The sequence below is a fragment of the Ovis canadensis genome, chromosome 24 (genome assembly GCF_042477335.2).
Source record: "Ovis canadensis isolate MfBH-ARS-UI-01 breed Bighorn chromosome 24, ARS-UI_OviCan_v2, whole genome shotgun sequence".
NCBI classification, from domain to species: Eukaryota; Metazoa; Chordata; class Mammalia; order Artiodactyla; family Bovidae; genus Ovis; species Ovis canadensis.
This window is the reverse complement of record NC_091268.1, coordinates 40,853,067-40,876,218: the sequence shown is the minus strand read 5'-3', so window position 1 is coordinate 40,876,218 and position 23,152 is coordinate 40,853,067. Positions and strand designations below refer to the sequence as shown.

The following is a 23,152-nucleotide window of genomic DNA, read 5'->3' as shown; positions in this document are numbered from 1 at the left end:
AGGGGTTGTGGAGAGTTACTGTTTAATGGATACAGAGTTTCAGTTTTCTAAGATGGAAAGAGTCATGGAGATAGATGATGGGGGTAGTTGCATGTTATGAATATATTTAACACCAGTAAATTGTACACATATTGTATGAGTGTAAACCAATTTAAAGAATTAAACACTGGGCACTCATTGGTGTATTACTTACTGATGGTGACTTTTTTGATGCCTACTTATCACCACCACCATACCCCACTTCCTAGAACTTCAGATGAGAACCCCTGACTCTTTTACTTAGTTCCTGGCTTACTGGAAATACCTCTTTCTGACTGCTCTCCAACCCTGAATAACTTGTGACTCAAGCTTGTGGTTTTTTATAATAAAATCCTTCTTTCTGCCCCTATCAGAGAGGAATATTTTTCAGAATATGGACCCCATGCATCAGAGTCCCATGGTTGCTCTTAGAGATGCACATTTCTAGACCCCCTCAGAGCTGCAGTGTGCGTCTGTAGGGCGGCACCAGCAAGCTGTATTATAACTAGTTCCCCAGTTGATTCTTCGCTCAGTGAAGTTTGAGACCTTCTGCGCTGTTGGGTTGAGGGAGCAAAACACACACCATCTTCCCTGGCATGCCCTGCAGACCTGAGTCCAGGGTTCCTTATAGAGCAGGCACGGAGGGAACTTAGCCAAGTCTCTAGGTTTTTTTTTTAATGTTTACTCAGAAAGGAGTATCTCTAATGGAAGAGCAGTCTTCCATTTCCCAGTAGAGCTGGCCGTATTTAATGTTCATTTGTATGTAGTGAGCCCTTGGGCAACCAGTGGGCTCAATAACTTGCTTCTTAAAGAATTGTGCTGAAAATTAAACATACCTTAATCTACGTTAAAAGCTTTTGTGTCCTCCCTTTCCCAACCCCATCACAGTGTTGTATCATGAACATTTCATATCTTCAGAAAGTTAAAAAATTGTGTAGGTAATACCCATGTACCTATCACCTAGATTCTACAGTTAAATTTTGCTGTATTTTCTTTATCATATGTCTATCTACCTGAAACATTTGTTTTTCCATTTTTAAAATTGTGATAAAGTACACATACAATAACAATTTCCATTCTAATCATGTTGTTGGATGTATTATGTTATGTTGTCTATTGGATATTTATATTGTTCTCAAAAAGTTTGAGACTGTAGGTAGTGCTTTAGACTGTGTCTTAGTATATAAATCTTTATGCATATCTCAGATTACATCTTTGGGATAAAATTGAAAACCTGGTCTTGATTCTTTTTTGATTGGAAAAAAGTGCGTCCTCAAGACCTTTGTTGATACCTTGTCCATTTTGTCTGCTTTAGTCCACAAACTGAGCGTGGCCTCATTCGTACAATTCTTCTTTGCCAACAGATTGGTCAAAGTCACTTTGTATGGATCTCAGATAAAATTGTACAACATTGAGACTGCTGTGCCATCAGTATTGAAGCCTGATCTCATTGATGTGTAAGTATAGTTAGATGTTTGTGTATTCTCAGAAAGACTTGTTCTCTGCCCCCAAATGGCTTTATAGATAAAAAGGGACTGTAGTGGCTGTCGTGAAAAGATGAAAAACTCCCGTCTCCAAACCTCAAAAGAGAGAAAGCTTGTTATATCTGGGGACTGGGGTGGCTGGAGTGAGTGGCATTCATCAGGCAGATGAGAGCTGGGAGCAGAGGGTAGGTGTATGGAGTAGGCATTTCAGGAGGAAAGAATAGCACATGCCAAGACACAGAAGTGGTGCAGAGTCGCACAGGTAGGGGTGTGGGGAGCAGCTGGTGTGGTGGGACGTGAAGCTGGATAGGCATGTTAGGACTGCTCACTGTGAATGCCACGAATTATGTCCTGGAGACCAGTGACTGAAACTGCCCCTAGAGATTCTGATGACAGCAGGATGGTACAAGGCTTGGGTGTTTGCATATTAAACAAGAACCCTAAGTGACTTTGAAACCAGGCACCCAGGGACCACACTGAGAAACATTATCGACGGTGGGAGGCCATTAGGAAAGTGACATAGAGATGGGGTGAAGGAATGGGGACTGGAGATGGGGCCCTCTCCCAGAGGTCACTGCCCGGAAGGCCTCCTCTCGGCTGGAGAGGCATTCTGCCAGATTCAGCCCTGTGCTAGCTTTTTAAAATACCTTTATTGGAACAAAGCCCTGCCCATTCATTTACATATTACCTATGGCTGCTTTTGCACTGTAGTGGCAGAGTAGTTGAACAGTTCTGGGTGAGAGTGGATGGCCTACAAAAACAAACATTTATATTCTGACTCTTTTGCAGAAAAAGTCTCTGATCCCTGTTCTAGAGCATTCTGGAGCTTCAAATTAGATACATAGAAAAAGAGTCTCATTTACTATGGTGGTTAAAAAAAATTTTTTTTTAAAATATTGCTCTCCTGTTTGAGAATTTAGAGAAAGCTTCTTCCAAGAAAGAGGCTAATTTGCTCATAAACACGCCTTGCACACAATTTTGGGAAGTTTCCTTCAGGCTTAAGGAACTGTATAAATGTAAAAAGATTGGCAGAAATTCTTAGACACCCCTTTCACAGGACAGACTTTGATGCCTTTCTCCTTTCTTTTTGTACTTTTTGATCAATGGATTCTTAAGATAAAATACAAAATAACTGTTTTGTCACTGTGAATAGCAAAATCCCCAAATTTATAGTTTCTTACTGTAAGGTGTTTAGAACCTATTCTTACCTACCTTTTTAATTTGGAAAAGCTCAAATTTATAGAAAAGAGGGTAATAGGATGAACACCCATATACTATACTCTGAAGCTCGATTCGTTATTGACAAGTATTCTGCCACATTTGCTGTATGTGTTTGTTTTTCTGTTTTTGCTTCTCTCTGTATACATATTTGCATGTGCATTCTCAGCGGCTCAGCTGTCTGACCCTTTCGTGACTCCACGGACTGTAGCCCTCCAGGCTCATCTGTCTATGGGATTTTTTCAGGCAAGAATACTGGAGTGGGTTGCCATTTCCTCCCGCAAGGGATCCTCCCGACCCAGGGATCTGACGTGTGTCTCCTGCACTGCAGATGGATTCTTTACTGCTGAGCCATCAGGGAAGCCCTGCACACGTGCACACACACACATGTTTTTTGTGTGAACTATTTGAAAATAAAGGGCAGGCAACACATCATTTCACCTTTATATCCTTCAGCGTTTATCTCCTAGGAGCGTTCTTCTGTATAACCATAATACATTATTAACACTCAAAACCTTCCATGGGGGCAGTAATGTCATCTCCTGTTTTCAAGCATATCTATTTGGTGGTATATTCCAGTTTACCTAATTGTCCCAGGAATGTCCTTTATACGTATGTATCTATAGATGTATATATTTTAGATCCAGGTTCTAACTAATGAATCTCATTATGTGTTTCTCTTATAGTCTAAACAAGTTAGTTCCCCAAATTGTGTGTTTGGGAGGGGTAGGGTGGGGAGAGAGACTTACTTTTTGGAGATTCACATCTAAAATTTTTTTTTTTTTTTAAGAAAAACTTAAAAATCTTGATTTGTCTAGTTTTTGTCTGTGTTAGATCAAGGTTAAACATTTTAGCAAGAATGTTATATATGTGATGGTGTGTCCTTCTTGCGTCATGTCTAGAAGCCCTTAGAGGTTGGTTTGCCCTGGAATTACTGATACTGAGTTTGATTTTTAAATAGTGTCTGCTGTGTCCTTGCTTCTCCACTGAAAGATCCTAGAAGCAGTGACACCACAGAAACAGTGCTCCCTTTAGTATTCAGGCTCTTGGTTTCTGAGATACATTCTCCACCAAAAGGAATCAGGGCTCCTTGGAGAAATGCTACAAGTCTGGGGCAGGCTAACCCTGGAAAATCTTGTTGGGCCAATTGGGAAGGTTGGGAATGTATGAAAAGGACATGGGAGCCAGCTAGAAAGGGTGCTTCCTGGTCAACTTGATGATGTGATCATCAAGAAAGAATAAGAATGATAAGGAGTTATAATATATTGAATATACAGCATCCATATGATTAGAAAAGAAGATCGGGAGAGAAAGTTCTTTTTACAGAAGAATATAGCTAATGAAAAGAAAAAGAATTAGAAAAATCCCTCGTTTGCAACCACCAAGTTTTAAGAATGATTTACTCATGGATTCTCAACAGGTATTTGTTGTGGAGGGTGTTAATTATTTATGGAGTCTCAAAGTATCACCCCATCCAAAAAATTACTTAATAATTTTTTCAGAAAAGGGAGAAATTACCCATTTGTGTTTATTAGAAGGTCTGGTGTTTTGTAAGCTCTGGGACAACTGCCTCACTTTTTCAAAGATTTATTCTCTTTGGTGAATTGTGAGCTTTTATGATGTAAAAGAATACACAAAAGAACTGTACAGAAAAGATCTTCACGACCCTGATAATCACAATGGTGTGATCACTCACCTAGAGCCAGACATCCTGGAACGTGAAGTCAAGTGGGCCTTAGGAATCATCACTACGAACAAAGCTAGTGGAGGTGATGGATTTCCAGTTGAGCTATTTCAGATCCTAAACGATGATGCTGTGAAAGTGCTACACTCAATATGCCAACAAATTTGGAAAACTCTTATAGTCTAGACAAGTTAGTTCCCCAAATTGTGTGTTTGGGAGGGGTAGGGTGGGGAGAGAGACTAACTTTTTGGAGGCCACAGGACTGGAAAAGGTAAGTTTTCATTCTAATCCCAAAGAAAGGCAATGCCAAAGAATGCTCAAACTACCGCACAGTTGCACTCATCTCACACGCTAGCAAAGTAATGCTCAAAATTGTCCAATCCAGGCTTCAACAGTATGTGAACCATGAACTTCCAGATGTTCAAGCTGGTTTTAGACAAGGCAGAGGAACCAGAAATCAAATTGCCAACATCTGTTGGATCATTGAAAAAGCCAGAGAGTTCCAGAAAAACTATTTCTGCTTTATTGACTATGCCAAAGCCTTTGACTGTGTGGATCACAATAAACTGTGGAAAATTCTGCAAGAGATGGGAATACCAGACCACCTCACTTGTCTCTTGAGAAATCTGTATGCAGGTTAGGAAGCAACAGTTAGAACTGGACATGGAACAACAGACTGGTTGCAAATAGGAAAAGGAGTACGTCAAGGCTGTATATTGTCACCCTGCTTATTGAACTTATATGCAGAGTACATCATGCGAAATGTTGGGCTGGAAGAAGCACAGGCTGGAATCAAGATTGCTGGGAGAAATATCAATGACCTCAGATATGCAGATGACACCACCCTTATGGCAGAAAGTGAAGAAGAACTAAAGAGCCTCTTGATGAAAGTGAAAGAGGAGAGTGAAAAAGCTGGCTTAAAGCTCAACATTCAGAAAATAAGATCATGGCATCTGGTCCCATCACTTCATGGCAAATAGATGGGGAAACAGTGGCTGACTTTATTGTTTTGGGCTCCAAAATCACTGCAGATGGTGACTGCAGTCATGAAATTAAAAGATGCTTACTCCTTGGAAGGAAAGTTATGACCAACCTGGATAGCATATTCAAAAGCAGAGACATTACTTTGCCAACAAAGTTCCGTCTAGTCAAGGCTGTGGTTTTTCCAGTAGTCATGTATGGATGTGAGAGTTGGACTGTGAAGAAAGCTGAGCGCTAAAGAATTGATGCTTTTGAACTGTGGTGTTGGAGAAGACTCTTGAGAGCCCCTTGGACTGCAAGGAGATCCAACCAGTCCATTCTAAAGGAGATCAGTCTTGGGTGTTCATTGGAAGGACTGATGCGAAAGCTGAAACTCCAGTACTTTGGCCACCTCACATGAAGAGCTGACTCATTGGAAAAGACTCTGATGTCTGGATTGGGGGCTGGAGGAGAAGGGGATGACAGGATGAGGTGGCTGGATGGCATCACCAACTCGATGGACATGAGTTTGATGAACTCTAGGAGTTGGTGATGGACAGGGAAGCCTGGTGTGCTATGATTCATGGGGTCGCAAAGAGTCGGACACGACTGAGCGACTGAACTGAACTGATGATGTATATTTTGTCGTGTGTATGGTGCAGTACAACATCGGCAGAAACTGTAGTCTTTGCTCCTTTAAGCCTCAGCCAGATACCATGTATGGTGTGATGGAAGCTTAAAGCTGAGAGTCTTGTATCAAAGCTTATTTGTAAAGCTCTAATTCCTGGTAGTTTTCTACGTCCCGGTCTGTAGTTAGGGTATAAAATTTTTACTATTTCCCAGTCTAACACATTATCACTTGAATTCTTGGATTCTGGTTTTATTATTTATATTCTCTTACCTGACCCCATGTGTGTCACAGAAAGATTGAATGAGATCTGATAGACGTTTGCTAACTGCCTTCTGGGTTCCAGGCAGTGGTGGCAATATTTAGATGACGGGTTTTAACTTTAGGTCCTTAGGGCACAAGGAGAAGATTTCTAGCCTGTCACGCGTGGTGTAGATTGGTAAATGTGATGGGTGGAATTCTTTCCTCCTGTGAAAGTAGATTTAGTGCTGATGTATTCTGACCTTAACCTGTAACATCGCGTCTTCTCTCTCTTCGCAGGCATGCTCAGTCCCTGGCTGCCCTACAGGCCTACTCTCACTGGCTCGCACAGTACTGCAGCGAGGCGCATCGGCAGAATACCCAGCAGTTCGTTTCGCTCATCTCCACCACCATGGATGCAATCACACCTCTCATCACCACCAAGGTCTTGAAACAGCGAAGGCTGCATCTCTTCTCTAACTCCCCATCTGTCCTCCTCTTCATATACCCATTTATAATGCCACATAATATGAGACCCAGTCTTGCCGCCGTGATAGAACTGTGCGCCATTTCACGTTCCTTTTCAGTTCTAGCCCATATAAATTCAAATATACCTATTCGTGCAGTTCTCTAAGTCTCCCGTGAATACATGCTCATTGTCTAAAAGTAAAATACTATTCAAATGTATAGGCTAGAAAATCATGGTACTCTCTAATTCCTTCCTCCAAAACATTTTCCTTTCCAGGGTAAGCACTGTTAGCCGTTTGTTGCATAGCCTTCAGACTTTTTCCGGGTCTCATACACATAGGTAAATGTTTGTAGACAGCTGGAGATAAATTAATATCTTCTTTTGTGTCACAGTGTGCCTTGGAGACCTTTACATGTGGCAAACAAATGTAGAGTGTGAAGCTGGCCAGTGCTATTCTGTAGTGGGGGTGTATGATAGCTCTTCTTTTGTTGGAAATTAGACCCTTGTATGTACATCCTTGGAGGATAGGTTCCTAGAAGTGTAATTGCTGGGTCTAAGGTTCTATCCATGTAAAACTTGATAGATTCTAAGCTGTCCTCTAAGGAAACCACCAAGTTATATTACTAAAGCATGTAGATACTTCTTTTCCTTTTTTCTTCTTTTTCTGGTAGTTCTACTCATATGGCATTCTGTACCACTGTTAACAGAACAGTGTGCTGTTTTCTATAAATTTTTGTTGTGTTTATAATTGTAATTTGTAAATGAGTTATGATAATCCTGTGAGGGGTTGGTTTGAGAATTCACCTATCCATCGCTGATCTTTTAAATTGTGTCCCATTTGTTAACAATTCATTACAGATAGTTTTGAAATGTGTGTACTCATGACTGTAGCTTTATCCTTTTAGGTAATTTGGTTAGAATAACTGGGATTATAGGGTTCAAAGGTTAGGGATATTTTGCGGTTTTAGGAAATTACGTAATTTTTCCCAATTATTCCGCATACCACTGGCTCTTTGGTGTGCTGTTGGACTGTAGTCTTACTAGCATCTGGTCCTGTTTTCGAAGCATCTTCACTTTTGCTAGATAACTTGAAAGGGATAGAATGGTACTTAAACCATGGGTTTGATTGGTCTGTTGAAGTGAAGGAAGTAGGCAAGCCTGGTGTGATTGATGGACTGCAGAATGGGAGGTTACGCGAGATCTCTGCTTGACTAGAGTAAGAAGAGTCAGATGAACGATCCCCAGTTGTTTGGATGATATGCCAAGGAGTTTGCCATGTGGTTTAAATGCTGACAGGGAGCCACTGTAGATTCAGGAGCTGAGAAGTGACTGAGTTCGTGGCTGAGAGCTAGAAAATTAGAGACGATGGTCTTGGCTTGAGGGCAGCAGCTGTGGATGTGGCAGGGAAGAGGAAACCTTGTTACTGGGCATCATTATAGGAAAACTTCTTTGAGACAGAGTCTAGTTGTGGCTTCCCTGGTGTCTCAGGCGGTAAAGCGTCTGCCCGCAATGCGGGAGACCTAGGTTTGATTCCTGGGTCAGGAAGATCCCCTGGAGAAGGAAATGGCAATCCACTCCAGCACTCTTGCCTGGAAAATCCCATGGACAGAGGAGCCTGATAGGCTACAGTCCATGGGGTTGCAAACAGTCGGGCACGACTGAGTGACTTCACTTTCTAGTTGATGTAGTTTGGCATCAAGCCCCCGTATTCAGCTCATGGTTGCCTCATCAAATTCTTCTAATACCAGTCTCACAGGAGATGTTGTGAGCTGACATGTCTTCTTCCCTCCCCAGGTCCAAGATAAGTTGCTGCTATCTGCGTGCCACTTACTGGTCTCACTGGCTACCACTGTGCGACCTGTCTTTCTGATCAGCATCCCTGCAGTGCAGAAAGTATTCAACAGGATCACTGATGCCTCTGCCCAGCGACTTGTCGATAAGGTGAGGCCTCAGGGCTCTCCTGGGGTCCCCAGAGCCATGTGGCTCAGGCTCAGAGAGGCTGAGGAAGAAGAATCTAACTTTTCGTCTTGTACTTAGAGCTTACAGGCCATGCCAGCGTATGTGGATTTCTTACATGTATGACACTGATGCAGCCTCAGTGCTCTCTTGTTAAGACCTTCCTTCTCAACACAGTCAGTGTGCTGATTCAGATATAAAAAGTTCCTCCCGACAGGCCTGGCGATTATGGTGCTTTGAGAACTGGCAGTTTGGCTGGTGCTGGGAGAGTCCTCTTCGTATTCTTTGTGGTTTAAACAGTCTGTTTTTATTGTTAAATGTTTGTTTTCTTGGGGTTGAGACACTCCAGACAAGTATATTCTCTTACAATCATCTGGGAGGCTCAGGCTAGAAGTTTAAAGCAACGAAATGGGGGCAGGGTCATAGGGGCATCAAAGCAGTTACTTAAAAGTGCCTGGACTGTGAATGTGTTGCTTCTGACTTGTCCCTAAGGGCACATTGAGTGTAAAAGACTCGACAGCAGTGTTCTGAGTAGCTTCTCGGTGGAGGGTATCAGGAGCAGGCGGCCGAGGGACAGGTTAGACTCAGTATCACTGATTTCTCCCCCTCTTAACGCTTCAAGCAACGAATTAGAGGGAAAGTGCCAGCAGTAAGAATGATGATAGAGGCTGGCCTTCAGATGTGCTTGGCCCAGATTTGGTGTTGTTTCTTCAGTTTTTCTCTGCTTCCTGGATTGTTCAAGTTGGACCCAAGTCCCAGGCCCAGGTTTTAAGAAAGGAGCCCAAGGCCTGAGCTCAGTGTGTGTGGTCAGTGTCAAAGGTCATGTCAGGTGCAGCCGCTCTGCTGTCCACGTTGGTTGTAAACTTATGCTGGATGGATACCCTTGGGTCTGTTCCAGGCTCAGGTGTTGGTGTGCCGAGCCCTCTCGAACATCCTGCTGCTTCCGTGGCCAAACCTCCCAGAGAGTGAGCAGCAGTGGCCTGTGCGCTCCATGAACCATGCCAGCCTCATCTCTGCGCTGTCCCGGGATTATCGCAATCTGAAGCCCACTGCTGTCACCCCACAGAGGAAGATGCCCCTGGATGACAGTAAGTGGCCCCAAGGCAGGGGCAGCCTGGGGAGATAGGTAGAGCTGGCATCATTCTTCCTTTGTAGCAGATGGGCTTTGCATCTGGGGCTCATGGGTGAACTAATCTGCCCACTGTCACCCAGTTGCTCAGCCACAGAGTTGACTAAGGTAGAACCGTGCTTACCTGTGGAATTCAGTGAACACATCACATGGACCTATTCCCTGAATGCAGGGTGCCCGTCTCTTATTTAAAATGTCAACAGTAAGAGATACATCCATTTGAAGACCCTATTTGATTTGAAGACCCTATTTGATGATGACTTCTGTGGGTAAAAACCCTTCAGTGATTATTGATCCATCTCAGCTACTTGTATAAACAGTCAAAGCAGTTGACTTCTCCACACTGGGAAACAGGAAACTATCTTTTGACTGTTTTTAACCTTTCTCAAAATATAAATGTTTTAGAGGCTTTGAAAGAGCTTTTTGTATCTTTAAAAGTGATTAAGCTTGGTATCTTCAAGTTTAGTTGTTTATATTAAATAAGGAGGAAAAAGAGAATTCAGTTGTTCAAGTAGAAGGCATCAGATTTCTCTGAACAATCTTCCTGAAATAACAAATATTACAGAAATAGTTTGAAAATTGTCTCTTTTCACAGTGAGAAAATAATAGAACATTAGTGGATAATGTCAACAAAAATGCTTTGTGACATATTAGTAATATATACTGAATGTTTTTTTTAAGGTACATTACTTTTACAGTTAAGAATATTAACACAAGCTCATTATACAAAAATACTAGAGTGGTATACAGATGGAAAAGGGAACTCTTAAATCTCATCATTTTTAGTATTTTGGAAAGTAACCCTTTTCACCATTTTGTCATTGTCAGCTTTGGTAATAGTCAATTATTTTACCAACAAAAGCAAGTTTATTCAGGAATAGCCAGAGGAATTGCAATTCTCAGGTTATGAGGACTGTGGCAGACCATAGGCAAATTCAAAGAGCTAGGAAGGGGCACTTTCTCTTTTAGGGCAAAGGGAGGGGTTGAGAGGGTCTGTAATAACCAGAGTCCATTGAAAGAAGCTGGGAGTCCAAAATTTGAAGGCTTCTCATTGGTTGGGCTATTAACAGTCTCTGATTAGCTGGCTTGTCTTCAGGAAGAAGAGTAGTTTTCTTCTTTCTGCTGGGTGAAGTGGGTAACACCTGCCTGTTTGGAGTGATTGGCAATGCATGGAAGGGCATAATAGCTCCCCCTGCAGGCCTGTCTTGACTCTTGTTGTCAGTTCAGTCCAGTCGCCCAGTCGTGTCCGAGACTGCCACCCCATGGACTGCAGCACGCCAGGCCTCCCTGTCCATCTCCAGCTCCCGGAGTTGACCCGAACTCATGTCCACTGAGTCGGTGATGCCATCCAACCATCTCATCCTCTGTCGTCCCCTTCTCCTCCTGCCCTCAATCTTTCCCAGCATCAGGGTCTTTTCAAACGAGTCAGCTCTTTGCATCAGGTGGCCAAAGTATTGGAGTTTCAGCTTTAACATCAGTCCTTCCAATGAACACTTAGGACTGATCTCTCTTAGGATGGACTGGTTGGATCTCCTTGCAGTCCTAGGGACTCTCAAGAGTCTTCTCCAACACCACAGTTCAAAAGTATCAATTCTTCGGCACTCAGCTTTCTTAATAGTCCAGATCTCATGTGCACACATGACTACTGGAAAAACCATAGCCTTGACTAGACAGACCTTTGTCGGCAAAGAAATGTCTCTGCTTTTTAATATGCTTTCTAGGTTGATCATAACTTTCCTGCCAAGGAGCAAACGTCTTAATTTCATCTCTGCAGTCACCATCTGCAGTGATTTTGGATCCCCCCAAAATAAAGTCTGACACTGTTTCCACTGTTTCCCCGTCTATTTCCCATGAAGTGATGGGACCAGACGTCATGATCTTCATTTTCCGAATGTTGAGCTTTAAGCCAACTTTTTCACTCTCCTCTTTCACTTTCATCAAGAGGATTTTTAGTTCCTCTTCGCTTTCTGCCATAAGGGTGGTGTCATCTGCATATCTGAGGTTATTGATATTTCTCCCAGCAATCTTGATTCCAGCTTGTGCTTCTTCCAGCCCAGTGTTTCTCATGATGTACCCTGCATATGAGTTAAATAAGCAGGGTGACAGTATGCAGCCTTGGCGATATCAGTAATTACATATATTTTCAGCCCCAGGAGACCGAGGTCTGATCAGGCAGTCGATTAGCGCGGCAGCAGCAGGTGCGCTCAGCGGGTCCTGTATGGGCCATCAGGCTGGAGTCAGACTGGGAGGTGAAGGGGAGGGCTCGATCTGCATGTGTCCATTCCCACCTGTGCCCTTACGACCCTCACATCCTCACTAGTCTGTTCACCATCTTAAAGTCTCAAGTCCAGGACACCAAACCCGAGGGACATTCCATCTTCTCTCTGGAGATGTTTCATGTGGTAAGAGGCAGAATAGAGGCAGAACACTGAGCAGGCTGGCTGGCAGGCAGTTGGAGTCCTGACAGTGAAAAGGGAACAGAAGAGAAAGAAGATACAGAGAGATCCAGACAGAGATTGAGAACGCAGTCGAGAGAAGCTTCTGTGCGACTGTCCTTCAGAGAAAGACCTTTGCAGATTTCGTCCCCTTCTTGGTGTTCCCTCTTACTCTGCTTTTCTCCTCAGACAAGTCATAACCTGCCGCTCACTTTCGGTTTGCAGCCAAAGTGATCATCCACCAGACACTTAGTGTCTTAGAAGACATTGTGGAGAATATCTCTGGGGAATCCACCAAGTCCCGACAGATCTGCTATCAGTCGTTGCAGGAATCCGTTCAGGTCTCCCTGGCCCTCTTTCCAGCTTTCATCCATCAGTCAGGTAGGAGCTGGCTGCGGGCCCCGCTGCTGGGTGGTACTGACAGGGCCCAGAGTCCTGCCTAGCTCTGTAGGGCAGGCTGAGTCAGTCGGCTGTGCAGACTAGAGGTGCGGGCTGAGGGCAGTGACGTCATGAGGTGCTCAGTCACTTGGGAACATAGCAGTGGATGGGGCGTTATTCCAGGGCCGACGTAAAACTTTCTCTGGGAGTTCTACTTATTTATTATGTGGCAAGATGAGTTTTGCTGAGATGCTAATCCTCCCTGCACTCTGTCACCATCGCTCAGAGAAGCTCTCTCTCGGTCTCTGGGTATGCTGGCCTGGCTCTCCTGAGCAGTGACTGTGGTCCTGTCAGTCTTGTGAGAGAAATACTAGGGCTTCTCAGTCAGCACATCCTCACTAATTGCCCCCAGGTGTATGTGGTTGAAGCCAGAACATACTCTACAGATGATTTTAGAGATCTGGAAGTGCAGCCACACTAAATGTAACCAATATTTTCAGCAGTTAGTCCATTTAACGGCCCAGGGCATGCAGTCAGAAGTACACCATTATCCATTTTCAGCGGCTTGACGCTGGACCCAACTGCAGAGAGAAGTGGCTGAAGCCTCCAGGTGACCCAGTTCAGTAGTTGCATCCGCGAGCACAAGATGGCCCAGCCACAGTGAGCGCTCTGCACAGTGCTGGATGCTGGGCAGTGAGGGTGGCTTCAAGGTGACCTTCATTTCCTATCATGAGCCACTGGGTGGAGTTGTCCATATTAGGGCTGTTTTCTCAGCATGTCCTTAATCATTTCCCACTTTCCGTCACTGGCTGTGATGGTCCTGGCTGAATTTCTTCCAGCAGGAAGCCTTAGAGCTGGAGAGGATAGTACAGATAGCAGGAGGCAGTGCGTCCAGCCCGGGGCTGCTCTTCACGTGGGTGTACGTGCCTCTGATCACCCGCTTTGTCCCTTTATTTAGATGTGACTGATGAGATGCTGAGCTTCTTCCTCACTCTGTTTCGAGGCCTTAGAGTCCAGATGGGCGTGCCTTTCACTGAGCAGATCATACAGACTTTCCTCAATATGTTTACCAGGTAACCACTGACCTGCTCGCTATCCGTGGTTTTCCGGCTCCACGTGAGAAGTGGTGGGACCTGGCTGCTAAGCATGGGCCTTTTTGCTCCCTTTCTTCTCTTGCCACGTGCTGCTCCCAGAGAACCGTTTCCTTGGCTATGGTGTGCTTTCTCTTGTCTTCAGAGAACAGTTGGCTGAGAGTATCCTCCATGAAGGCAGTACTGGCTGCCGGGTGGTCGAGAAGTTCCTGAAGATCCTGCAGGTAGTGGTCCAGGAGCCCGGCCAGGTGTTCAAGCCCTTCCTCCCCAGCATCATCGCCCTGTGCATGGAGCAGGTGTATCCCATCATTGCCGAGGTACGAGGGGCTGGGTGGTCTCCCATGCTGCCTGTGACTGGGGAGGGAATGAGATATTGAGAAAGAGTTGTTGTGTTTTAAACTGAATTTGTTAGTTATTTTATTTTTCTCATAAGATAATATTTCTGAGAATGCTACTGGCTTGGTACACTGGCTGAGTTAATTAGAACTAATCTAGTATAAGCATAGCAGGTTCATTGTCACGAGGTTGCTTGGTTGGTAAGATCAGCCTCCCATGGGAAACAGTTTATAACTTTAGGTGAGTATGTGGTTTTCTCCAGGAGATATAACAGACGTTATAATAACAAAATTTTATAATACTTCCCTATTAAGAACTTTCATAATCTCAAGCATACAAAACAAGTTCCTAGAACCATTCAAGGTTTTCGTCATTAGAAAGCTCCTTGTCCTCCTTAGAAAACAGCCACTCAGCATGACCAAATTCAGAATCAGTATATTTTTACTGAAGTTTTCTATGATAGTTTCGTAAACAAGGGCTGTCCTTTCTAACTGCCCAAGCTAAGGCGTAAGTCACTCCAGTTGCTCTGTGTCATTAAACACATCTTGGCCCTCTGAGTGTTCTGTCATGGAAGCTGGTGCCCACTGGTCTTGATTTCAGTCGAGGCTGGATTAAATAGATCTGGGCCTTATAATGTTGACTTCTGCCAAGACACGTGGAATAATGTGACCTGTCATGATCTTCCACGACTTGGAGATTTTTGGATAAATCAGAAAATTATTGCTGAGCCTGCCTCCCTTTCCTCCTCCTCCTGCCGGTGAAAGAGGAGACAGACTTGGAGAGCAGTTAGCACCAGAAGCTGCCTCCACCGTGAGGTGCCACTTCTACCTGGAGGCCCTCTCATGCTGCTTTCGGTGGTTTCTGAGTGCTTTTTAAACTCCTTTTCTATAGAGGGCAGAACCTCTGTTAAGCCTTTTCATCTGTGTCTATCCTCAGAGGTTGCATAAGACCAATAGGTTAGCCGGGACACTTTTTTAATTCTGGCAAAGGAACATGACAGATCAGATCAACTGCTTTCTAAACAGGAAATCCATAGTCCTAATTGTTTTTCCACTTAGGAACCTTTTTTCCGAGCTTGAAAAGCTGTGAGTGCTTCCATCAGAAAAAGGGCCCCTTGGCACTGACCCAGGCATTGTGTGTCTCAGCTCTGGCCCCGTCTTGGCCTAAGTGCTGCTTGTTTGAACTGCAGGCCTGTTGGGGGGCTAAATAGGATGAGATCGAACTCCTTGTTTCAACTGCTGAGAGCCACGCGGAAGGGGGCATATTGCTGACTGTCAGCAGGGATCTCTCAGACCTCTTGCCTGCGCTGGGACCAGGCTGTGGGTGGCTCCTGAGCCTCAGGAAGGGAAGGTGCGAGGGTCTGTGTGTGTCTCCACAGCGCCCCTCCCCTGATGTGAAGGCAGAGCTGTTTGAGCTCCTTTTCCGGACGCTCCATCACAACTGGAGGTACTTCTTCAAGTCCACCGTCCTGGCCAGTGTGCAGAGGGGCATGGCTGAGGAGCAGATGGAGAACCAACCGCAATTCAGTGCCATCATGCAGGTAACCTGGAGAGCTGGTGAGGCTGAGTGGAATCCACGAACAGGCAGGCCCCATTCCGGACGCCAGTGCATCTATTGGCTGACTGTCCGTCACGTTGCTTCTCCGGCTCACGGTCCCACTTCCTCTAACGTGGCCGCTTCAGCGGGTGCCACAGAGTGGTGCTTTGAAGCCTCGCAGTTTTGGATCTGAAGCTCAACTCTCGCTCTATACTTGTGACGTTAATTTCCTGGAGCCTCAGTCTCTCCATGAAGTAGGGGTAACACTGCCTGATTCACGGCTTTGTTGTGGGTTACATGAGAGCATACATCGTGTTCCTGGCCCTGGGAGTGCTGGGTCTACATGAGCTCCCCCTGCCTTGCAGTGGAGTTAGCCCGCGTGTGGGCAGCCCCCTGCGTCGGGTACCCCTGGGCCTCCTCACCCGCAGCACTGTGGCCGTTGATCTGCATTTTTCAAAGATAGTTCTGGCTTGTGCGACGGTGGGAGAAGCCCTGCCCTGGGAGTCAGTCTCCCTTTCCGATCAAGTGTGATGCTTGTGAGCCCTGGGGGCCGAGCACACAGAGGGTGGCCAGCTGCTCCCTGACTGCTTTAAGGCACGCTCCTTGTTCTGCACTCAGCTGTACAACTTTTTTATTTTAAGTCTCGGTCAAAGTAGAGGGTTATTTTTATTTTCTGATTTTTCAGTGCTAGTTTTTCCTCATAGAGAACCCAAAGGGGTTTCTACTGTTCTTCACTTTAGCTCTGCTCCAACACACACGCATGAGACACACTCCTGGTGTGGAAGCGCAGTTGTTGCACCCCTGGTCTCGCCAGTTATTTTGCTGTTCTTCCATCTCTGACACCACATGGCTGGCCTGGCTTTGGAGTATTCAGGTGCCTTCTCCCCTCCCCTCCTACCTCCTTCTTCAACTCTGTCCTTGCTTTTAAGGTGCTTTTGGTAGACAGACGGCTAGTCCTCCACTCAGGACTGGTGAAAGCCACTTTGGAAAACAGCTTCACAGTTTGGCGGTTTCTTACAAAGTTAAACATGTAGTTACTCCATGATCTGGCAATCTCGCCTCTAAATTTTTTACCTAAGGTAAATGAAGACATGTTATTCCCACAGAGTGTACAGAGATGTTATAGCAGCTTTTTTCCTAATTGCCAAAAGCTGGAAACAATCCAAATATCCATCAGGTGGTGACTAGATAGCCTGTTGACACCTGCCCCTCCACAGTGAAAAGGCACGTTCTCACCGATGCAGCAATGCCGTGGCCTCCCGGTACATTGCACCCAGTACAAAGGAACCAGCTCCAAAGGGTTGCTTTGGAAACACTGCCGATTCCATCCCATCATATGACACATGTTTTGGAAAAAGCAAATCCCAAGGAGCAGAGAGTGAGCAGTGGTTGCCTAGGGTAGGAGGAGAGGAAGGCCATGAAATTAAAAGACACTTGCTCCTTGGAAGGAAAGCTGTGACAAGTCTAGACAATGCATTAAGAGACACTAAGAGACAGCCTCTGCTGACAAAAGCCGCACAGTCACAGCCATGGCTTTGCCAGAAGCCACGCATGGGTGTGAGAGGGAAACCATGAAGACAGCTGAGGGCCAAAGAATTCATGCTTTCGAACTGTGGTCATGGAGAAGACTCTTGAGAGTCCCTTGGACTGCAAGGAGATCAAACCAGCCAATCCTAAAGGAGATCAGTCTTGAATATTCATTGGAAGGACTGATGCTGAAGCTGAAGCTCCCAATACTTTGGCCACGTGACATGAAGAGTCGACACGTTGGAAAAGACCTTGTTGCTGGGAAAGATGGAAGGCGGGAGGAGAAGGGCAGCAGAGGAAAAGATGGTTAGATGGCATCGCTGACTCAGCAGACCTGAATTTGCTCACACTCTGAGAGGTTGTGGACAGGGAAGCCTGGCATGCTGCAGTCCATGGGGTTGCAAAGAGTCGGACACGACTGAGGGGCTGAACAACAGCAGCAGCAGGGGGTGAGGACTGACCGCAGCGGGGGCGTGAGAGGACTTTCTGAGGAGGGGAAATCTTTGTTATTGATGATGGTGGTGGTTAGATTCCTCTGTGTGTTGCTTAGAACCACATGATGGTGAACATCAAAGGGGTGAACTTTACTCTGTTACACTTCAATAAACATGATTAAAAAATAAAACCATTGGATGTCGTAAAGGTTTCATCACGGCACAAGGATTATAAGACCCCCTTATAGTTTAGGAGCCCAGGGACAGAATGATGACGCAGTCAGCTGGCCTGTTGTGGGGCATGTCCTGCCCGCCGATGGGTTTGCGTTTCAGTGGCCTACCCTGCTCCTCCTCAGTCAGACTGCTTTTGTAATCTGTACATGTTGTTCTCTTTGGCTGTGCTGGGTCTTCATTGCTCTGTGAGGGCTCTTCTCCAGCTCTCTCGTGGCGAGCGGGGACTGCTCTCTAGCTGAGGCACACAGGCTTCTTGCCACGGCTTCTCACTGCGAAGCGCAGGGTCTAGGGCGCGCGGGCTTCAGGAGTTGTGGTTCCCAGGCTCTAGAACACAGGCTCAATAGTTGTGGCCCGTGGGCTCAGTCACTCTGTGGCCTGTGATCAGGGATGGAACCTATGTCTCCTGCATTGGCAGGCGGATTCATTACCACTGAACCCCCAGGAAAGCCCCCTCCTCAGTCACTTCCTGTTGGAGCAGGCCTCTTTGTACTTAGAGTGGGGAGGGTGAACGAGTAACGGAATTCCACAGCCTAGATCCTGCAAAGCAGTTTAAAGATGAGCTATTGCTTAACCCCAAGGCAGAGGCAGCTGGTTGTACAGGAGCTTCAAGGATTTGTGGTTTATGAGACCTGGGATGCCATGGAGAGGGTGGCTTATGGGTGCGTAGTTGGCATGAGCCGGGGGTCGGCAGCCTCTGGTGTGTTTGCCTTGGTATTTGCCTTGAGGTGTTAGCTTCTTCCTCCAAAGACAGACTCTGTGAAGGAGGTTAGAGGTTTATTACAAAAGGGTCAAGATGCAACCAAGTAAGTGAGGCCCAGTGGGGAGTTCTTGGGGGCCCAGACTACACAGGAGCATTCCAAAGATCTCACCAGATGGGCCAGGAGAGCGAGGCAGCAGGCGCCTTCACCCTGTTTTGACATGGGGAGCCGCCAGCGAGTATTGGGTCTCTGGGTGTAGGGAGGTGCCCTGGAAGGGCTGGATCTAAGGGTGTGTAAAGGTCGCTAATAAAACGGTGGTCTTACTTCCTAGGCTTTTGGACAGTCCTTTCTTCAGCCCGATATCCACCTATTTAAACAAAACCTCTTTTACTTGGAGACTCTCAACACCAAGCAGAAGCTGTACCACAAGGTGAGTGCCCCGCCAGCTGTCAGATAAAGGCTTCATTGTCAGCGGTGTCATGGGCCCAGGCCTAGCCCCCCGGTCAGTGGCTGCGGAGCCTGCCGGCCTGCCGCTCACCCCGCTCGTCCGTCTGTCTGTCTGCAGAAGATCTTCCGGAGCGCCATGCTCTTCCAGTTCGTGAACGTGCTGCTCCAGGTCCTGGTGTGCAGGTCCCACGACCTCCTGCAGGAGGACATTGGCATCGCCATCTACAACATGGCCTCCGTGGACTTCGACGGCTTCTTCACGGCCTTCCTCCCGGAGTTCCTCACCAGCTGTGACGGTGTGGATGCCAACCAGAAAAACGTGCTGGGGCGCAATTTCAAGATGGATCGGGTGAGGAGAGGAAGGCCCGGCTGAAGGGAGGAGGGCAGGCGTGGGCGCTCAGGCCCGGCGCCCGTTCCGAGAGGCGGAGCAGGCTGCCTCGGGCATGCTCCGCTGTAGCTCGTGCGGCTCCTGGGGGACTCGGTGCTGTGACCAGACTGAGGGGCACACGCTGTCCCTCGGGGTGGCCTCTGTGGCGAGTATATTCTTTGTCTCTGCTGCTCAGCCCCCAATCCCTGTTCTGGCCCCAGCCATCCACCTGGTTTGTCTCAGCTTCTTTGCACCCTGTCGAGCCCACTTCTGAGTAGGGCCCAGCTCTTGTTTCCTCTGGGTCGTGAGCTGGCACAGCCTGGACTTGTGACAGACCGAGAAGATTGGTGCTTGGAAGGGAGCCCAGGGTTAGAGGTGGGGCCTTGGGCACTTCTCAGATGCTAGGCACAGAGGGGCTGACCTGCTGCCGGGGCCTGGGAGGAGCCTCCTGGCGTTCACACTCTTCCCCACGCTGTTCCCCTGGAGACGGTCAGGTGGCTGGGCAGCCGCTCAGGTGGGAGCTGGGGTGGTGAGGTCTCTGGAGTGTGGGAAGCCATTCCTGCTGGTGTGTCTGGGTCCCATGGTGCCGGCCTCTTCTGCCCTGGGGCCTCCTTGCTGGGCCCTCACCGGCCCTCTTCCTTCCTGTTTACCCTGCCAAGTCTTCGCTGCTCGCCTGCCAGGAGGCTCTTCCAGGACCTTTATGTGTCCAATAATTTTTTGTCTTCCGCCTCCTCACCCTTGGCGCAGTGACGCCTGCTCCTTCTGTGTGCTCTCGGTGTTGCTGATCTGACCCGTGTGCAACAGCCTGTCCACCTACCTCTTCAGGGGCACGTGTTGCTCTTGCTGGGGAAACTCCACATGCTCCTTGATCGTCTCCTCTGTGATACGTGGCAGGATCATTCTTTGTTAGACTCAGCTCCTGTTTTCCCTTGTCTTGGAGTCTTTCTCTCCCTGGGATTGATCTTGTTTTCTCCTGAGCTTCTTGAAGTTCACTTCAGCTAGTTGGGTCTTTCTGTCGTCCTTGTCCTGGAGGCCCTAATGTTCAGTGGTTGGTTTCTAGTGGTGCCATTGTTAGGTCGACTTCTGGATTTAAACAGTGGCTTTCAAATCTCAGTATGCATCGAGCACCTGGGGTGCTTTTGCAGTACTCCTGTGTTTCACTCAGGAAATTTGAACTTGGCATTCAGGAGCCATTGATTTTAAAAACATCCCTGGATTTGTTCTCATGAGGATGAAATAAGTAGTCAGTGCCTTCATTCATTCATCCACTGTGTAGTTGAAGCTGGCTGCGTCTCAGGCCCTGTGCCAGGGTTTCCGGGAGCGCCACTCACCCTGCCTGCAAGCATCTTGCTGGGAAGACAGGCAACAGCGACCTCTGTGGACCTCGCTGAGCCAAGCACCTTATGTGCTTCGTTTAAAAAAAAACTTTATTTATTTATTTTTGGCTGGGCTGGGTCTTTGTTGCTGCTCAGGATTCTCTCTAGTTTTAGAGAGTGGCGGCTGTTCTCTAGCTGTGGTGCGCAGGCTTCTCGCTGTGGTGGGTACTCTCGTTCTGGAGCACTGACTGAGACGCACTGGCTTCAGGAATCGTGGCTCACTGGTTGGAGAGCACAGGCTCAGTAGTTGTGATGCACGGGCTTAGTTGCTCCACTGCATGTGGGATCTTCCCGGATCAGGGATTCTGCATTGACAGGTGGATTCTTTCCCACTGAGCCACTAGCTCAGTGGAGCTGGTGGAGCTCAGCTCCATTGACTTCTTTAAGCCTTGAAACAGCCTTCTGTGAAGGGTAGGTCCTGTTGCCAGCCCTGCTTCACAGAGGAGCCCAGGCTCAGAAAGGTCAGCAGTACAGAACTTGGGATTGGTAGATTCAAGAAGCAGGATCCAGAGCTAGGGGTTCTGGCTCCAGAACCTGTGCTCTGTCCACGGGCAGGGAGAGCCACGGGCCTCCAAGAGCTCGGAGCAGAGGCGCTGACCTCCCCGGTTGAGGCCAGGAAATAGATCGTATCTGAGTGGCCTTTTTGGAAGAGGCAGCCTTTGAGAGGAGGGAGGGTAGCCAGGTGGCCTTGCAGGTGTGGACAAGCACTGTAGATGTTCCTCTGTGTGTGGACCTGCAATCCGGCATTACTGATCCAATCCCCAAGTGAAGAAGACGACCTCTGGTGGTCCCATAGTGGTCCGTGGCTGACTTTGGGCTTCCCGTGGGAGGCTTTCTCTGTTTGCACTCGGTGGCCAGCAGGCTAGGTGTCGGGTGGCATGTAGGCCGCTTCCGGTGTGTGACGCTTGATTGGCAGGGCCTGCCTGGAGCCCTGGTTGGAGACGGTTCTGCAGAGGGGCCTGGCTGGCCGTGGGGAAGTGACTTCCGTCTGGACGCCCTCCCTTCCGGCCTGTGTCACCGGGCAGGTTCCCTGACCTCTCTGTGCCTCACTCTCTTCCCCCTTCAGTGGCAGTGCTGACAGTCTGTGTCGCAGGCTGGCCGTGAGGATTGAATGAGTTGTCTCCGAATTGCTTGGGGACAGGGCCTGGCACGTGGTGGGCACTAGGGCCATGCCAGCTGTCATTCTTTTCCTCCTTCCGTGCTTTTGCTCACGTGTGGGGCAAAGAATGAGGACAGTTTCGAGTCTGGTAGAGGGTCCGCAGAGCCCCGAACACCCCGTGGGAAGCAGTGGCTGAGAGGTGTGGGTGGTTGGGGTGTCGTGTGGGGCTGGGCTGCAGCTGTGCCCCTGCCTTCCAGGACCTGCCCTCGTTCACCCAGAATGTGCACAGGCTGGTCAACGACCTGCGCTACTACCGGCTCTGCAATGACAGCCTGCCCCCTGGCACCGTGAAGCTCTAGGTGTGGCCTGCTCACTGCCCGAGGGACCCCGACTCCTGCTGCTGCCCCTGCACCACCTCCGCCTGCGGCCACCAGTGTCTCCTGACCAGCCTCGGCCGCTCCTCTGACGCTCACAACTCCTCCGTGCTCCTGTCTTGTGCCCGCCCAGCAGAACTGGCTCCGGGGCATCTCAGCACCAGCTGAAGGGCATGGGGTGTTTGGAGCAGGCGGGGGTCACGCGGCCAGGTACCAGGGCAGCGCCCGGACGCCCTGTAGGGTGGTCTGTGCCGGTCATGCGTGTCAGTCACCAGGCAGCGACGCCAAGGACAGCTGCGACGGTGCCACCTTCCCACCATTCCACCCCCCTGGCCCAGCCCGCTCAGGAGAGGCATGACACTGGGGCTGCATTGGCGCTTCCGTCAGGCCTCTCCTCCCTCCCCCTAAATTGCCTTGAAGTCTCTGCTTTTTGTCAGAGATTTGCAGACTCATGGGTTTTTTTTTTTTTTGGTTGTTCTTGTTTTCTCATCATTCCATTGTGATACTAAGAAACTAAGAAGCTTAATGAAAAAATAAAATGCTTATGTTGTTGTTATATAAACGTTGGTTAGGGAGCTTCTTTTCCACTCAAAACTTTCTCAAGAGGAAAAAAAAAACACCACCACTTCCTCAGGGTCCAGCATCCAGGTGAAGGGTCAGGCCTGGCGAGGAGCGGGGCCATGAGGGGTGGGCCCTGCATCGGTGCCCTGGGAGAGCCCTTCCCAGGACTGGCTTCCATTCTACCCTCTTCTCGACAACGTCTTGAACCACAAGAAAACTCGGGCTCTTTTTCTCATGTTCAGGAAGGGCGGGGGACTTGGTTCCACTGATGGTTTCCCTAGTGGAGCGGGCTCTGGCGTCCGGGTGGTGCCCACCCTGTTGCTCATTGAGCCATATCCACTCCTCTCTCTCCCAGGGAGTGGGCCCCTTGGGGTCCCAGGGTCTCAGCCGAGAGTGGCAGGGTGGCGGGGGTCTCCTGATGGACTTTCTGAGAGGTGTGGCTGGAGAAGGGAAGCAGGGTGTAGCCATTCATG

General features: G+C 47.9%; 1 protein-coding gene across 3 annotated transcripts in view; it reads left to right on the top strand.

The window, feature by feature from the left end:
• XPO6 (exportin 6) overlaps nucleotides 1-22,680 on the top strand; it is a 108,312-nt gene extending 85,632 nt beyond the window's left edge. For all 3 annotated transcript variants that reach the window (XM_069570818.1, XM_069570817.1, XM_069570819.1), the window contains 11 exons: nucleotides 1,383-1,475; nucleotides 6,533-6,677; nucleotides 8,496-8,642; nucleotides 9,556-9,745; nucleotides 12,447-12,602; nucleotides 13,558-13,672; nucleotides 13,836-14,007; nucleotides 15,405-15,566; nucleotides 18,787-18,885; nucleotides 19,021-19,251; nucleotides 22,002-22,680. In XM_069570818.1, coding sequence (XP_069426919.1) covers nucleotides 1,383-1,475; nucleotides 6,533-6,677; nucleotides 8,496-8,642; nucleotides 9,556-9,745; nucleotides 12,447-12,602; nucleotides 13,558-13,672; nucleotides 13,836-14,007; nucleotides 15,405-15,566; nucleotides 18,787-18,885; nucleotides 19,021-19,251; nucleotides 22,002-22,103 — 1,612 coding nt within the window. In that variant the 3' untranslated portion in view covers nucleotides 22,104-22,680. The remainder of the gene's footprint in view (nucleotides 1-1,382; nucleotides 1,476-6,532; nucleotides 6,678-8,495; nucleotides 8,643-9,555; nucleotides 9,746-12,446; nucleotides 12,603-13,557; nucleotides 13,673-13,835; nucleotides 14,008-15,404; nucleotides 15,567-18,786; nucleotides 18,886-19,020; nucleotides 19,252-22,001) is intronic.
• Nucleotides 22,681-23,152: the final 472 nt, after the last annotated feature.